The following is a 16,982-nucleotide window of genomic DNA, read 5'->3' on the forward strand; positions in this document are numbered from 1 at the left end:
GTGGCGCTTCTCATGTTCGGCGATTAAAAAAAAAAAAAATATATATATATATATATTTTTTAATGCAAGCAAACTGTAATCCGTTTTACCTCATTTTTTTACCAGCATGTCACCTGTGCACCGAGAAGCGACAAAGTTCTTGGTCACCTTTTACTCCAAACGCATTACACGGCTCTCTCTCCATCCCTTTAACAAACATGACCATAATTATATCCTCCTGATTCCTGTTTACAATAAAAGCTCAAACAGGAAGTACAGAGTCTTTTAGGTTCTAGCTCTCTACAACGTAGCCTTCGTTGGCATAAGGATTCAGATCGTTGTGGAGACTGTCATTAGAGTGTCTTCCTGACATGCAGCAGATGAGTCTGTAGATGGCCACCAGGGGGATGGAGATAACTGGTACTGAAGACAGCAGGACACAGATGGCAAACACCCAGTCTGGATACGGCAGAACCTCTGTTTCGGGGAAGTTCACCTGCACAGACAGACATTTAGAATCAGAAAACGTAATTGCCCTGCAACAAATGACATCTCACAGGGAAAATCGCACCTGTTCCCTGTAGGCTGTAGTGCACTGCTTATTAGGTGAGTACTATGTAGTCATCTGACTGTGGCTGTCTCTCAACTGAAACCCTAGTCCCGCTTATCATGCACTACTATTGTATATACATTAATGATGTTGCTCTTGCTGCTGGTGAGTCTCTGATCCACATCTACACAGACGACACCATTCTGTATACTTCTGGCCCTTCTTTGGACACTGTGTTAACAACCCTCCAGACGAGTTTCAATGCCATATAACTCTCCTTCCGTGGCCTCCAACTGCTCTTAAATACAAGTAAAACTAAATGCATGCTCTTCAACCGATCGCTGCCTGCACCTGCCCGCCCGTCCAGTATTACTACTCTCGACGGTTCTGACTTAGAATATGTGGACAACTACAAATACCTAGGTGTCTGGCTAGACTGTAAACTCTCCTTCCAGACTTGCATCAAACATCTCCAATCCAAAATTAAATCCAGAATCGGCTTCCTATTTCGCAAACAAAGCCTCCTTCACTCATGCTGCCAAACATACCCTCGTAAAACTGACCATACTACCGATCCTCGACTTCGGCGATGTCATCTACAAAATAGCTTCCAACACTCTACTCAGCAAACTGGATGTAGTCTATCACAGTGCCATCCGTTTTGTCACCAAAGCCCCATATACTACCCACCACTGCACACTCTCGTTGGCTGGTCCTCGCTTCATATTCATCGCCAAACCCACTGGCTCCAGGTCATCTATAAGTCTTTGCTAGGTAAAGCCACGCCTTATCTCAGCTCACTGGTCACCATAGCAGCACCCACCCGTAGCACGCACTCCAGCAGGTATATATCTTACTGGTCACCCCCAAAGCCAACACCTCCTTTGGCCGCCTTTCCTTCCAGTTCTCTGCTGCCAATGACTGGAACGAATTGCGAAAATCACTGAAGCTGGAGTCTTATATCTCCCTCTCTAACTCTAAGCATCAGCTGTCAGAGCAGCTTACTGATCATTGCACCTGTACATAGCCCATCTGTAAACAGCCCATCCAACTACCTCATCCCCATAGTTATTTATTTTTGCTCTTTTTTTATATATATAATCTTTTGCAGATTAAATATATATACTGCTCAAAAAAATAAAGGGAACACTTAAACAACACAATGTAACTCCAAGTCAATCACACTTCTGTGAAATCAAACTGTCCACTTAGGAAGCAACACTGATTGACAATAAATGTCACATGCTGTTGTGCAAATGGAATAGACAACAGGTGGAAATTATAGGCAATTAGCAAGACACCACCAATAAAGGAGTGGTTCTGCAGGTGGGGACTACAGACCACTTCTCAGTTCCTATGCTTCCTGGCTGATGTTTTGGTCACTTTTGAATGCTGGCGGTGCTTTCACTCTAGTGGTAGCATGAGACGGAGTCTACAACCCACACAAGTGGCTCAGGTAGTGCAGCTCATCCAGGATGGCACATCAATGCGAGCTGTGGCAAGAAGGTTTGCTGTGTCTGTCAGCGTAGTGTCCAGAGCATGGAGGCGCTACCAGGAGACAGGCCAGTACATCAGGAGACATGGAGGAGGCCGTAGGAGGGCAACAACCCAGCAGCAGGACCGCTATAATAAGATTATTTCTTTCATTCAGATCTAGGATGTGTTGTGTTCCCTTTATTTTTTTGAGCAGTATATAAACTGTATAGGGGATTAGAAATGATGCACCTAATTACATTGATTGTTGCTTCAATCTGCAATGTTAAAGCTGATCTGAATTTAGGCTGTTCTGAGGGCAAAATGGGTGGTGCAACTGTGGAGGTCCCCGAGGATTTGGGTTTGAAAAGGCTGCGTTAGCAGTGGTGGCTCTTACATAGTCAGGATTCCATGCTGGGTAGGTGGGGTGTGTCTGGGCCTGGACGGCAACGTACGCCACCAACACCACCAACAGCATCAGAGGGCTGATGACCAACCAGCAGACTTTCCAGAAGATGTTGGGTCTACGTCCTGTCATGAACTCCAAGTCATCACTGAACCTATGGAGACAGGAAGAGGCTTTAAATCAAATCAAATTTTATGTGTCACGTGCACCGAATACAACAGGTATAGAGCTTACAGTGAAATGCTGAATACAACAGGTGTAGTAGACCTTACATTGAAATGCTGAATACAACAGGTATAGTAGACCTTACAGTGAAATGCTGAATACAACAGGTGTAGTAGACCTTACAGTGAAATGCTGAATACAACAGGTGTAGTAGACCTTACAGTGAAATGCTGAATACAACAGGTGTAGACCTTACAGTGAAATGCTGAATACAACAGGTGTAGTAGACCTCACAGTGAAATGCTGAATACAACAGGTGTAGACCTCACAGTGAAATGCTTACTTACAAGCCCTTAACCAACAATGCAGTTCTGAGAAAAATAAGTGTTAAGTTAGAAATAAAAATAACGAACAGCAGTAAAATAACAAGCAAGGCTATGTACAGGGGTAATATGTAAATGTAGGGTGAATTACAGTGACTATGCGTAGATAGTAAACAGAGTAGCAGCAGTGTAAAAGAGGGGGTGGGGGGGAACGATGCAAATAGCCATTTGATTAGCTGTTCAGGAGTCTTATGGCTTGGTAGTAGAAACCTGTTTAGAAGCCTTTTGGACCTAGACTTGGTGCTCCGGTACCGCTTGCCGTGCGGTAGCAGAGAGAACAGTCTATGATTAGGGTGGTTGGAGTCTTTGACAATTTTTAGGGCCTTCCTCTGACACCGCCTGGTATAGAGGTCCTGGATGGCAGGAAGCTTGTCCCCAGTGATGTACTGGGCCGTACCCTCTGTAGTGCCTTGCGGTCGGGGGCCGAGCAGTTGCCATACCAGGCAGTGATGCAACCAGTCAGGATGCTCTCGATGGTGCAGCTGTAGAACTTTTTGAGGACCCATACCAAATATTTTCAGTCTCCTGAGGGGGAATAGGCTTTATTTCCCACTTCACATCTGTCTTGGTGTGTTTGGACCATGATAGTTTGTTGGTGATTCGGACACCAAGGAACTTGAAGGTATCAACTCGCTCCACTACAGCCCCATCGAGGCCCCCCCCACTACAGGCTCAGATAGAAGAATAAGAGAAAGAGATGGAAGAGGAACAGATGAAAGCGGAACTAATGCCTCTGAACTGCAGATGACTCAAATTCAGTTTAGGGTTGCAAAATTCCAGTAGATTTTCCCTAAATTCCCAGAAACCCCGTCTGTAAGATTCCCTGATTCAGTAGGGAGTAAGCAGGAAATCCAGAGTCCTCCAAACAGGATTTTTTTTAAATCTTGGAATTTGGGTAAAGTTACTGGAATTTTGCAACCCTGTGCAGGTTCTATAACATGTAGATGATCCAGGATTAAAACCTAATCGGTCACAAGTGGATTGTGTCGGGAATCATACATTTGCTCAAGTTGTAGAAAATGCTGAACCCAAAGATTAGGTGAACAACTGCTATATTTAAAGGTTTAACAGACCAACAACAGACATGTTCCTCTGAGAGGTTCCTAGCAATCTGCCCCATTCTAAAGACAAGACACTGCGGCACAGACGTCAATTCAATGTCTATTCCACGTTGGTTCAAAGTCATTCAACCAGTGTGTGTGCCCAGTGGGAAGACGCTCATTACAGTTCAAACCAGGACAACTATAGTATTATTATGAGGCTCTTACCGTCCTATTCCGTAGATGTATGCCACAGCGATGATCTCAAAGAAGGCGATGATGAGAAAAGGAACGGAGCCCACGTAACTGTTAAAGACCTCCAACCAGTAGTTCCCTGAACCCAGACAGAATATCAGAGCCACCAGGAACGATACCAGGCAGATTATTGCTGGAGGGAAAGAAGGTGGGGAGTGATGGAGGGAGAGCGAGACAGAGAAAACAGAAGACGGCGTTAAGATAGTTTCCAAAATAACAGTGTTTCGTCACACATTGGCAATGTTGAAAGATACGAAAAATCTGATCATTTCCTTTTTTGGCTTTTACCTGTGAAGAGCTCATTGGGCATCCACTTGGGTACCAGTTTGAGGTCATGAAGGGGCGTGAGGACGCCCTCCAGATTACCAAACATGGAGGACAGACCCAGACTGAACAGCATGATGAAGAAGAGCACAGCCCACACCTGGTCAAACAGACAGGAATCACAACAACAACACAGCCCACAGCTGGTCAAACAGACAGGATTCACGTCAACAACAGCCCACACCCCTGGTCAAACAGACAGGACTCAAAACAACACAGCCCACACCTGGTCAATCAGACAGGATTCACAACAACACAGCCCTCGCCTGGTCAATCAGACAGGATTCACAACAACAGCCCTCGCCTGGTCAATCAGACAGGAATCACAACAACAGCCCTCGCCTGGTCAATCAGACAGGAATCACATCAACAACAGCCCACACACCTAGTCAAACAGACAGGACTCAAAACAACACAGCCCACACCTGGTCAATCAGACAGGATACACAACAACAGCCCTCGCCTGGTCAATCAGACAGGAATCACAACAGCCCTCGCCTGGTCAATCAGACAGGAATCACATCAACAACAGCCCACACACCTAGTCAAACAGACAGGACTCAAAACAACACAGCCCACACCTGGTCAATCAGACAGGATTCATATCAGCAACACAGTCCACACCCCTGGTCAATCAGACAGGAACACAGCCCACACCTGGTCAATCAGACAGGAATCTAATCAGATACAGATGAATTTAACTGGGTTCAACACAGAGTTGTCTCTGTATTTGAACTGTCGTTTTTTTTTAAAGAAGTAATATAAAAAATAAAACAAAGGGTCAGCCCATACCTGAGAGCCAGGCATCGATATCACCGCTTCTGTGAACACGATGAACGCTAACCCAGTACCAGACGCACTCTGGAGGGAGGATGGAGAGAGATGGAAACAAGACAACCAATTAGCTTCTTTTATGCAGCGAGTGAGGGTTGAATATCAAGAAAACTTGACTCAACTCCTGAGGTCGTTTTTTTGTTGTTGCCCTGAGGTAGTTTAACTCCTGAGTATAGTACCTGATCCAAGAAGGTTTGCAGGTCGCATGTCTTCAGGTTGAGATCGGATACTCTGGATGGTTGTGTCCCATTTAAAGAGTCAAACCACTGCTCGTAGTTTTCAACTGTTATGTTCATGTCGCCAATATCAAACTCATTGGTCAGTGCTAAGATGTTACTGTAAGTTACAACAAGAGAAACATATTGGTCATTTGTTTTGGTTGAGTTTGCATCTGCTTTTCCAGAGGATATCAAACACACAAGGTAGAATATAAAGGTTTCACAACTTGACTGCAAACTAGTTTCATGATTTAGCAAATGTTGCCAAATAAACGTCCATTTTATCACACCTACCCATTCAGACAGGTGACATAGTTGGTGTGGGCCTTGAATCCCAGGATGGCAAAGATGGGGATGGAGGCATAGATTGATGTAGCACTGTTTATAACCCCCACTAAAACAGCATCCCTTTCACAGTCATTCCTGACCAAACACACAGACAAGAAACAAAGTGAATGCAAATTATTGGTCCATGGTGGAACAGCCAGGAAGTTATGTCAAGGAAGGTGAACGGTATGGCAAATTAAAAGCCTTAGAATGCTGAATGGCATGCTGGACCCATAAAGGTTGATGTTACTAATAATGATTGACCATTGGGCTCACTTCTGGCTGTTGTAACTGGAGAATGAGATGAGTCCACCAAAGGCAACTGACAGAGAGAAGAAGATCTGAGTAGCAGCATCCAGCCATACCTGCGGGTCCTTCAGGATCTCCCACTGATGAGACACACAGACAGAAACACAGTTTGGAATATATTTTTTAACATTATTACAGATCAGGTGGATTGTAAAGCCACGTTACTTTCCCTCTGTCTTTCTCTCACACACAAACTGAAGCCCCTGAGCCCTTTATCACTGATGTTAACTTTTTTGTACATAATATTTCCACCAGCATTTCCTGACCAGAAATAGCTTTTGGACATCAGAAGAAGAATACAAAATCTTGATTTGGATGAAGAGTTCTGCTTCAACGAGTCGGCAGCTGTGGATGTCCTGCTCATTCCGGACCAGGCCCTCGGGACTCGAAGAGGAAGAGATGGCGCAAGAGAGGCAAACGATCTGGAACCCTGATAAAACTACGTCGGTGATAAACCGCCTCTACCCTCCGTTCTATTGGTGAACATGCTAATCACTGGAGAATAAACTGGATGAGCTCTGTTGGAGACTATCCTATCAACAGGACCTGAAGAATAGTAATATCCTATGTTTTTCAGAGTCGTGGCTGAGCAAGGACATCAAATCAGATTTTATTGGTCACATGTTTAGCAGATGTTATTGCAGGTGTAGCGAAATGCTTGGATAACATTCAGAAAAAATTCAGACTCCTTCACTTTTTCCACATTTTGTTACATTAGAGCATTATTCTAAACTGGATAAAAAATAAAAAATAATCTCATCAATCTACACACAAAACCCTATAATGATGGTGGTGGCAGCATCATGCTGTGGGGATGTTTTTCAGCAGCAGGGACTGTGAGACTAGACAGGATCGAGGGAAAGAGGAGCGAAGCAAAGTACAGAGAGATCCTTGATAAAGCAGACAGGACCTCAGGACCTCAGACTGGGGAGAAGGTTCACCTTCCAACAGGACAACGACCCTAAGCACAGAGCCAAGACAACGCAGGAGTGGCTTCGGGACAAGCGTCTGAATGTCCTTGAGTGGCCCAGCCAGAGCTCGGACTTGAACCCGATCGAACATCTCTGGAGTTTTCTTTATTTTTACTATTTTCCTCATTGTACAATAATAGTAAAGACATTAAAGATAAGAAATAACATATATGGAATCATGTAGTAACGAAAAAAGTGTTCATTCTTAAAAGTAGCCATCCTTTGCCTTAATGGCAGCTTTGCACACTCTTGGCATTCTCTCAATCAGCTTCATTAGGTAGTCACCTGCAATGAATTTCAATTAACAGGTGTGCCTTCTTAAAAGTTAATTTGTGGAATTTCTTTCCTTAATGCGTTTGAGCCAATCACTTGCGTTGTGACAAGGTAGGGTTGGTATACAGAAGATAGCCCTATTTGGTAAAAGACAAAGTCAATATTATGTCAAGAATAGCTAAAATAAGCAAAGAGAAATGACAGTCCATCATTACTTTAAGACATGAAGGTCAGTCAATCCTGAATAACTTTTAAAGTTTCTTCAAGTGCAGTTGCAAAAACAATTAAGCACTATGATGAAACTGGCTCTCATGAGGACCGCCACAGGAAAGGAAGACCCAGAGTTACCTCAGCTGCAGAGGATAAGTTCATTTGAGTTACCAGACTCAAAAATTGCAGCCCAAATAAATGCTTCACAGAGTTCAAGTAACAGACACATCTCAACATCAACTGTTCAGAGGAGACACCAGTAATAAGAAGAGACTTGCTTGGGCCAAGAAACATGAGCAATGGACATTAGACCGGTGGAAATCTGTCCTTTGGTCTGATGATTCCAAATTTGAGATTTTTGCTTCCAACCGCCGTGTCTTAGTGAGACACAGAGTAGGTGAACGGATGATATCTGCATGTATGGTTCCCACCGTGAGCATGGAGGAAGAGGTGTGATGGTGTGGGGGTGCTTTGCTGGTGACACTGTCCGTGATTTATTTAGAGTTAAAGGCACATTAACGAGCATGGCTACACAGCATTCTGCAGTGGTACGCCATCCCATCTGGTTTGCAATCAGTGGGACTATCATTTGTTTTTTGACCCAACACACCTCCAGGCTGTGTAAAGGATATTTGACCAAGAAGGAGGGTGATGGAGTGCTGCATCAGATGACCTGGCCTCCACAATCACCCAACCACAACCCAATTGAGATGGTTTGGGAAGAGTTGGTCCGCAGAGTGAAGGAAAAGCAGCCAACAAGATGGTTTAATTATTTTGATGTCTTCACTATTATTCTACAAAAACCCTTGAATGAGTAGGTGTGTCCAAACTTTTGACTGGTACTGTAGCTGTGCAGCGATGCTCCCCATCCAACCTGACAGAGCTTGAGAGGATCTGCAGAGAAGAATGGGAGAAAGTCCTCAAAATACAGGTGGCCAAGCTTGTAGCGTCCTACCCAAGAATAATCAAGGCTTTAATCGCTGCCAAAGGTGCTTCAACAAAGTACTGACCATTGTCTTTGTAACCGACTTCAGTGGCCAAATGCTCAGTGTTCCACTAGCTGGTAATCTTCTCTTTTGTTGCTCAGGCTTAGCAAGCTAATGGATAAGTTTTTGTGTACGTGATCAAACTTCAAAAATACACAAAACTCTTTACCTAGATGTACAATGGCGTGACCTCCTATGCAAAAACAAAGGACGAGGTGGAGAATCTAGCGTTTGAGATGGACTCGAGTGTCCGAGTGAACAGTGTTGAGATTCAGCCATCCTTATAGACACAGACAGACGGACGGACGGACAGACGGACAGACGGACGGACAGACAGACAGACAGACAGACAGACAGACAGACAGACAGGACTTACATCAGGTGTGAACAGATACATTAGACCTTCAGATGATCCAGGTAGGGTCAGGGCTCTCACCATGAAGATGGTTAGTACCAGGTAGGGGAACGTTGCTGTTACATACACAGCCTGTAATAAGACAGGTGATGAAAAGGTATATATATTTTTAAAGCCACAACAAACTCCAACAAAGATCAACATTCTAAAGTTGGCAGATGTTTGCTACTTTTAGAATATTGTGTTGTACATTTACATTTTAGTCATTTAGCAGACACTCTTATCCAGAACAACTTACAGTAGTGAATGCATACATTTCATACATTTTTTTTTCTCTTTTTTTTTGTTGTTGTACTGGCCCCCCGTGGGAATCAAACCCACAACCCTGGCGTTGCAAACACCATGCTCTACCAACTGAGCTACAGGGAAGGCCGTAGAACAGCTGATAGGACATTCAGGTCGAAGAGACGTGACTTGGGGTTTGAAACCTTTTCCATGGTATCGGTGCCTCTTTACAAACACGTGATGAACCAAGTTGCCACTTGGTTGAAGCAAGGTGTTGTATCATGAAATACATGCATCAGAAACGGGGCACACTTTTGTTTGATTTGTCAGAGAAATATCAGCAAGCTAGGGTTACCTAACTGCAGTAAAATAGCTAGCTAGCTGTCTGCTTGGCTAAAGACAGAACGTCAGCACACTGTTCTCTGGCTAAACAGATCCATCTCGTCTCAAGTCTATAGCTTAAGATTTAAATATTGGTAACTCCAGCAGCCGATATGAGACGTTCTAAAATTAGATTGGTCAGATTGAGCAAACTTTGTTCTAAAATTGCATGAAACCATATTGGCTATATCTGTTCCAGGCTTTAAAATGCAGCACACTGTCTGCCTCTCACCTTGCCGATGGTCTCGATCCCCCTGATAAAACAGATGTAAAGGATAGACCAGGCGGTAGCTAAGCTGACCACCATCCACCACTGTAGAGAGCCACTGGTCTCCATGTTAGGAGTGATGTTCAGGGTCTGACGGTACCAGAAGTAGTTGACCGGCGTGCTTTCTACACACTCCTCCACGTACCCTGGTTCAAATTATAATTCACTTTGGTCAAATTACATAATGTACACTTGCTGTTCATTCTTCAACTATGGTCCAACCTACAAACTGTGCATGGTTCCTGACAAATGAACAAATAGCTTGAATGAACTAATAATACAAATAATTAATAGAATTTACAGTATATAGCGATTTTCTACCAACTGTTGTACTCAAAGCGCTTCATACCTGTGTTGTTGTGGTTGAGGGGACATTGGCTCCAGGGCAGGGGTTCCTGGAAGGAGTTGAAGAGGTACCAGAGGACCCAGGCCAAGATAGTGTTGTAGAACAGACTCACACAGAAGGACACCACCATAGAGGCTACACCTGATGGACATGGGAGTGTAGATCAGAAACACCAAACAGCAGCCACCCACCTACTCCTGAGAGGAAGAAACAACTGCACAATTTAATGACTCCGATGAAATAATTGATTGAACCAACGTTTCAACAGCTAAGCTGTCTTCATCAGGGTTTCATCACCTACCTACTCCTCCCAGGTAGGGTGATATGGAGTTCCAGACTCCGATGCTGCCCATGCGGAGCCTCTGTCCTATAGCCAGCTCCAAGTAGAGCAGAGGCAGACCCTGAAACACCAGGGCTATCAGGTAGGGGATCAGAAACGCACCTGGAGAGAGGGGACAGGGGTCAAACACCAGGGCTATCAGGTAGGGGATCAGGAACACACCTGGAGAGAGGGGACAGGGGTCAAACACCAGGGCTATCAGGTAGGGGATCAGGAACACACCTGGAGAGAGGGGACAGGGGTCAAACACCAGGGCTATCAGGTAGGGGATCAGGAACACACCTGGAGAGAGGGGACAGGGGTCAAACACCAGGGCTATCAGGTAGGGGATCAGGAACACACCTGGAGAGAGGGGACAGGGGTCAAACACCAGGGCTATCAGGTAGGGGATCAGGAACACACCTGGAGAGAGGGGACAGGGGTCAAACACCAGGGCTATCAGGTAAGGGATCAGGAACACACCTGGAGAGAGGGGACAGGGGTCAAACACCAGGGCTATCAGGTAAGGAACACACCTGGGGAAAGAGATGTTCAATACCTAACTGTCAACAATCTAATTATCCAATTAACCCTAAACTTAAACCCTGGAACCTTATAGGCTAGTTGTTTATTTTACTCATGAACACCGTACAAATTCTCATTAAATGTACACATTTCTTTCTTATGTGATATATTGGTCTCCATAGCATTTTAAATTGTAATGGATTTGGGTCGGGTCTGAATATATTAATAAGGATTATCCAATTTTTTTTTCAATTTTCACCTAAAATGACATACCCAAATCGAACTTCCTGTAGCTCAGGCCCTGAAGCAAGGATATGCATATTCTTGGTACCATTTGAAAGGAAACACTTTGAAGTTTATGGAAATGTGAAAGGAATGTAGTAGAATATAACACAATAGATCTGGTAAAAGATAATACAAAGAAAAAACCAACCGTTCTTTTGTATTTATTTTGTACTATCATCTTTGAAATGCAAGACAAAGGCCATAATGTATTATTCCAGCCCAGGTGCAATTAAGATTTTGGCCACTAGATGGCATCAGTGTATGTGCAAAGTTTTAGACTGATCCAAAAAAACATTGCATTTCTTTTCAAAATATTGTATCAAGACCGCCCAAATGTGCCTAATTTGTTTATTAATAACTTTTCGTGTTCAAAAGTGCACTCTCCTCAAACAATAGCATGGTATTCTTTCACTGTAATAGCTACTGTAAATTGAATAGTGTAGTTAGATTAAGAAGAATGTAAGCTTTCTGCCAATATCAGATATGTCTACGTCCTGGGAAATGTTCTTGTTACTTACAACCTCATGCTAATCGCATTGGCCATTTTAGAATCATATCCTCCTCAGTCTGACGTTTCCAATAAAAGTATATTTATCTATGCATATTCACTTTACCCCTACCTACATGTACAAATTAGCTCAACTAATCTGTTATCAGACTGATAACTTGAAGTATGAGCAAACTACATGACATTTAGTGTGAAATCACCCAGGTACATTTGGGCAAATCGTGAAGGACACATTTATATTTACATTACATTTTTCTGCAAGAATATCCGTCAAATCTGTATACTTGGACTTTGATTTAGCCTTTCCATTATTAGTAGCCTCATTGTAAGTTCAAGATTTGCAAAACACACAGTTTTCATAACTTCATAACTCACCATTATTCTTGCAATATTTGTCCAAAAGGAAAAGGCTTGCTATTGCACAAGGTTAGCAGCAAAATTGTGTGACAGATATGGGAAGCCCAGCTCATTGGCTATCTAGCTAGCTTTGTTTTATCCCGATTGGTGCTTATTTGACCTCGTTACAGTCAATCAAATGAAGACCGCCCGTGTCATCGGCGTGCCATGAAGGCATCGCTCTCTGACCAAATTTGGAGTCCTATAGGATATACTACACCCCTAATGATATAGTGAAGTCTGGTTACATTCTAGGATCTCTGAGGAATAAATACGAACGTGATTTGACTGGTTGAAACAACGTTTAGGATGAGATTTTCACAGATTCCTTTCTTTGCAAATTGAACGAGTGGAAATACAAAATTGATTGTGCATGTTATATGGACCTTTTTATAGATATGAAAAAGGATTTTATCAAACAAAATGACACTTCATGTTACCTCTGGGACCCTTGGGATGATAAATCAAAGCAAGATTTCAGAATGTAAGTACACATTTCACCTTCAGAGGTGAATTTATTAAACCTATCACTGTGAAAAAGCATTTTGTTGTTAGGAGCTCTCCTCAAACAATAGCATGGCATTTCTTAGCAGTAAAAGCTACAGTAAATTGGAGAGTGCAGTTATATTATCAGCTGATATAAGACACTTACAGTTGAAGTCGGAAGTTTATATACACTTAGGTTGGAGTCATTAAATCTCTTTTTTCAACCACTCCACAAGTTTCTGTACAACAAACTATAGTTTTGGCAAGTCGGTTAGGACATCTACTTTGTGCATGACACAAGTAATTCTTCCAACAATTGTTTACAGACAGATTATTTCACTTATAATTCACTGTATCACAATTCCAGTGGGTCAGAAGTTTACATACACGAAGTTGACTGTGCCTTTAAACAGCTTGGAAAATTCCAGAAAATTATGTCATGGCTTTAGAAGCTTCTGATAGGCTAATTGACATCATTTGAGCCAATTGGAGGTGTACCTGTGGATGTATTTCAAGGCCTACCTTCAAACTCAGTGCCTCTTTTCTTGACATCATGGGAAAATCAAAAGAAATAGGCCAAGACCTCAAAAACAATTGTAGACCTCCACAAGTTTGGTTCATCCTTGGGAGCAAATTCCAAACGCCTGAAGGTACCACGTTCATCTGTACAACAATAGTACGCAAGTATAAAAACCATGGGACCACGCAGCCATCATACCGCTCAGGAAGGACTCATGTTCTGCCTCCTAGAGATTAATGTACTTTGGTGCGAAAAGTGCAAATCAATCCCAGAACAACAGCAAAGGACCTTGTGAAGATTCTGGAGGAAACAGGTACAAAAGTATCCATATCCACAGTAAAACGAGTCCTATATCGACATAACCTGAAAGGCCGCTCAACAAGGAAGAAGCCACTGCTCCAAACCCCCTCATAAAAAAGCCAGACTACGGTTTGCAACTGCCATGGGGACAAAGATCGTACTTTTTGGAGAAATGTCCTCTGGTCCGATGAAACAAAAATACAACTGTTTGGCCATAATGACCAATGTTATTTTTGGAGGAAAAAGGGGGAGGCTTGCAAGCCAAAGAACAACATCCCAACCGTGAAGCACGGGGGGTGGCAGCATCATGTTGTGGGGGTACTTTGCTGCAGGAGGGACTGGTGCACTTCACAAAATAGATGGCATCATGAGAAAGGAAAATTACCTGGATATATTGAAGCAACATCTCAAGACATCAGTCAGGAAGTTAAAGCTTGGTCGCAAATGGATCTTCCAAATGGACAATGACCCAAAGCATACTTCCAAAGTTGTGGCAAAATGGCTTAACAACACCAAAGTCAAGGTATTGGAGTGGCCATCACAAAGTCCTGACCTCAATCCTATAGAAAATGTGTGGGCAGAACTGAAAAAGCGTGTGCGAGCAAGGACGCCTACAAACCTGACTCAGTTACACAAGCTCTGTCAGGAGGAATGGGCCAAAATTCACCCAACTTATTGTGGGAAGCTTCTGGAAGGCTACCTGAAATGTTTGACCCAAGTTAAACAATTAAAAGCAATGCTACCAAATACTAATTGAGTGTATGTAAACTTCTGACCCACTGGGAATGTGATGAAAGAAATAAAAGCTGAAATAAATCATTCTCTCTACTATTATTCTGACATTTCACATTCTTAAAATAAAGTGGTGATCCTGACTGACCTAAGACTGGGAATTTTTACTAGGATTAAATGTCAGGAACTGTCAAAAACTGAGTTTAGATGTATTTGGCTAAAATGTATGTAAAATTCCGACTTCAACTGTACATGTACCGATGTGTTGTTTCTCTCAAATCTGCATTCGTAACATACGGATTTGCATGATTTACTACTGCCTCGTTGATGGGATGCCTATCCCTAAGAAGGCTTGTAGGTTGGGTTGGGTAGGGAAGGGGGTAGGGTAGGGGACTTGTTAGTAAGCATTTCACGGTAAAGTCTACACTTGTTGTATTCTGCGCATGTGACAAATAAAGTTTGATTTGATTCTTGATACCATTTGAAAGGAAACACTTTGAAGTTTGTGGAAATGTGAAATTAGTTTAGCAGAATATAACACCTTAGATCTGGTAAAAGACAATACAAAATAAAAAATGTGTTTAATTTTTTTGAATCATCTTTGAAATACAAGAGAAAGGCCATACTTTTATAGGAGTCTAGGGGTAATTTAGAATTTGGCCACCAGATGGCAGCAGTGGGTGTGCAAAGTTTCAGACTGATCCAGTGAAGAATTGCATTACAGCACAATAAAACTATGCTGCATTTTATCTCTGGGACTGTCAGGATGACAAATCAGAGCAAGATTACTGAATGTAAGTACATTATTTACCTTCAGAGGTGAATGTATCAAACCAGTTGCCATGATAAAAGTGTTTTGTTGTTGTGCACTCTCCTCAAACAATAGCATGGTCTCTTTTCACTGTAATAGCTACTGTTAATTGGAAACTGCAGTTAGATTAACACAAATTTGAGCTTTCTGCCCGTATAAGACATGTCTATGTCCCGGAAAGTTGGCTATGGTATACAACGTCATTCTAGTCACATTAGCGCAGTTTAGCAACACCGGGACACCGATCCCGTAGAGGTTAAACCCGCTTCCAGTGTTAAACCCATAGTGATTGTTTAAGACCTAAACATCAGCCAGGTGTTGTAGGAGAGCCTATGAGAATAGAAGCCTGATGTTATAGGAGAGCCTATGAAAATAGAAGCCTGGTGTTGTAGGAGAGCCTATGAGAATAGAAGCCTGGTGTTGTAGGATGGCATATCTTAGATAACACTTCTAAGCCACAATCATGCAGTTTCTGTTCATTATGTATTCAGATATATAAACCGAGTAGATAATGTTTAACTACTGTCAGTTACTCTGTATCCTCAAACATGATGTAGTTGGTCTGTGCAGTACATATTGATACAACATGGACAGAAATCACAAGATTGAGGCTTGAAGGTTTTATCTAAGAGATGAATGTCCAAGATGTTAGGAGTTATCTCTCATACCATTATAAAATAATCTAAAAATACACCATAGAAAACAAAAATGCATGGAGTTAAAATGTTAAATTGAGAGAAAGTTTTAACATGAACAAAGTTGTAGGGGAAAAACTAAAGAAAATAAGTGTAAAAGCATCTATACCCCCTCCGTAAATCTGGCAGAGGTAGGGGAAGCGCCACACGTTCCCCACTCCAACAGCGAAGCCAATGCAGGTCAGCAGGTACTCTGCCTTGTTGTTCCACTTGGGTCTCTCCTCTCCCACCTTGTTGTCCTCCATACCCTCCTCTGGCATGCTCAGCTCTCAGCAGTAGTTTAGCTCAGTAGTAGATCAACCTCTGGTTTTCAGTTTAGTCCAGTGTGTTTTAGCCCGAGGTTCTAGCACTCTGAACCAATGCTTATTCTGTAGCGTGAACACAGTTATTCAGTTGTCCACTTGAATTCACTGGTTGGGTGTTTGTATCTTCACTCCAGTGTCTGATCTGAAACACATGGTTAATGTGTGAGAGCGCTCTACGAGTCTCCTGTGTTTTTCCGTGTCCACTGTAGTTTTCCAGTAGAGTGGTGTACAGTAGGTACAGCCGATGTGAAATGGCTACCTAGTTGTAGTTGTATTTCCTTGCTCTGCTTTTGTGGAGCGACGGGGTAAAGATGCTTCGTGGGTGACAGTTGTCGATGTGTTCACAGGGTCCCTGGTTGAGCCCAGCTTGGGGAAAGGAGAGAGACAGAAGCAAACACAGTTGCATAGGGTCACAGGGTCCAAGTCAAAAGTGCCAATATCAGATCTGACGAGAGTGTAAAGTTACAGTAGCTAATTTGGGTTAATGGTCAATGTGTGAGGGAACTCTAACAAGTCTCCAGTGTTTTCCTATGTCCCTGTAGCTTTCCAGTAGCCTCCTTGTCAGACCCTTGGTGGTGTGTAGTATGAAGATTCCTTAAAACCACCACTTCGATAGAGCTACGACCGAAAGTTACTTTTTGTTCGTAGCAGGTTAGGAGAACTTATGCAGCAGGTTACGATAATTAGATTAAGGTTAAGAAAAGAGTTAGGGTTAGTGAAAATGCTCTCCTAACCTGCTACAAAAAGTCACTTCCAGTCATA

General features: G+C 42.8%; 2 protein-coding genes across 2 annotated transcripts in view; both read right to left on the minus strand.

Annotated features, from left to right (window-relative positions):
• Nucleotides 1–44: 44 nt before the first annotated feature.
• On the minus strand, nucleotides 45–16,834 carry LOC106570712 (sodium-dependent neutral amino acid transporter B(0)AT3). Its single transcript, XM_045695072.1, has 13 exons — nucleotides 16,025–16,834; nucleotides 10,640–10,780; nucleotides 10,342–10,479; nucleotides 9,957–10,138; nucleotides 9,080–9,190; nucleotides 6,231–6,343; nucleotides 5,922–6,050; nucleotides 5,589–5,745; nucleotides 5,368–5,436; nucleotides 4,540–4,675; nucleotides 4,225–4,384; nucleotides 2,400–2,562; nucleotides 45–475 (listed from the first exon to the last, which is right to left on the minus strand). The coding sequence occupies exons 1-13, from the start codon at nucleotides 16,173–16,175 to the stop codon at nucleotides 272–274; spliced, it is 1,854 nt and encodes a 617-aa protein (XP_045551028.1). The 5' UTR covers nucleotides 16,176–16,834; the 3' UTR covers nucleotides 45–271.
• LOC106570711 (sodium-dependent neutral amino acid transporter B(0)AT1) overlaps nucleotides 45–16,982 on the minus strand; it is a 29,189-nt gene continuing 12,251 nt past the window's right edge. The window contains exon 14 of the mRNA XM_045695071.1: nucleotides 45–344. The gene's annotated coding sequence lies outside the window, so the exon portion shown is untranslated. The remainder of the gene's footprint in view (nucleotides 345–16,982) is intronic.

Source organism: Salmo salar, chromosome ssa14 (assembly GCF_905237065.1).
Source record: "Salmo salar chromosome ssa14, Ssal_v3.1, whole genome shotgun sequence".
Classification (NCBI taxonomy): Eukaryota; Metazoa; Chordata; class Actinopteri; order Salmoniformes; family Salmonidae; genus Salmo; species Salmo salar.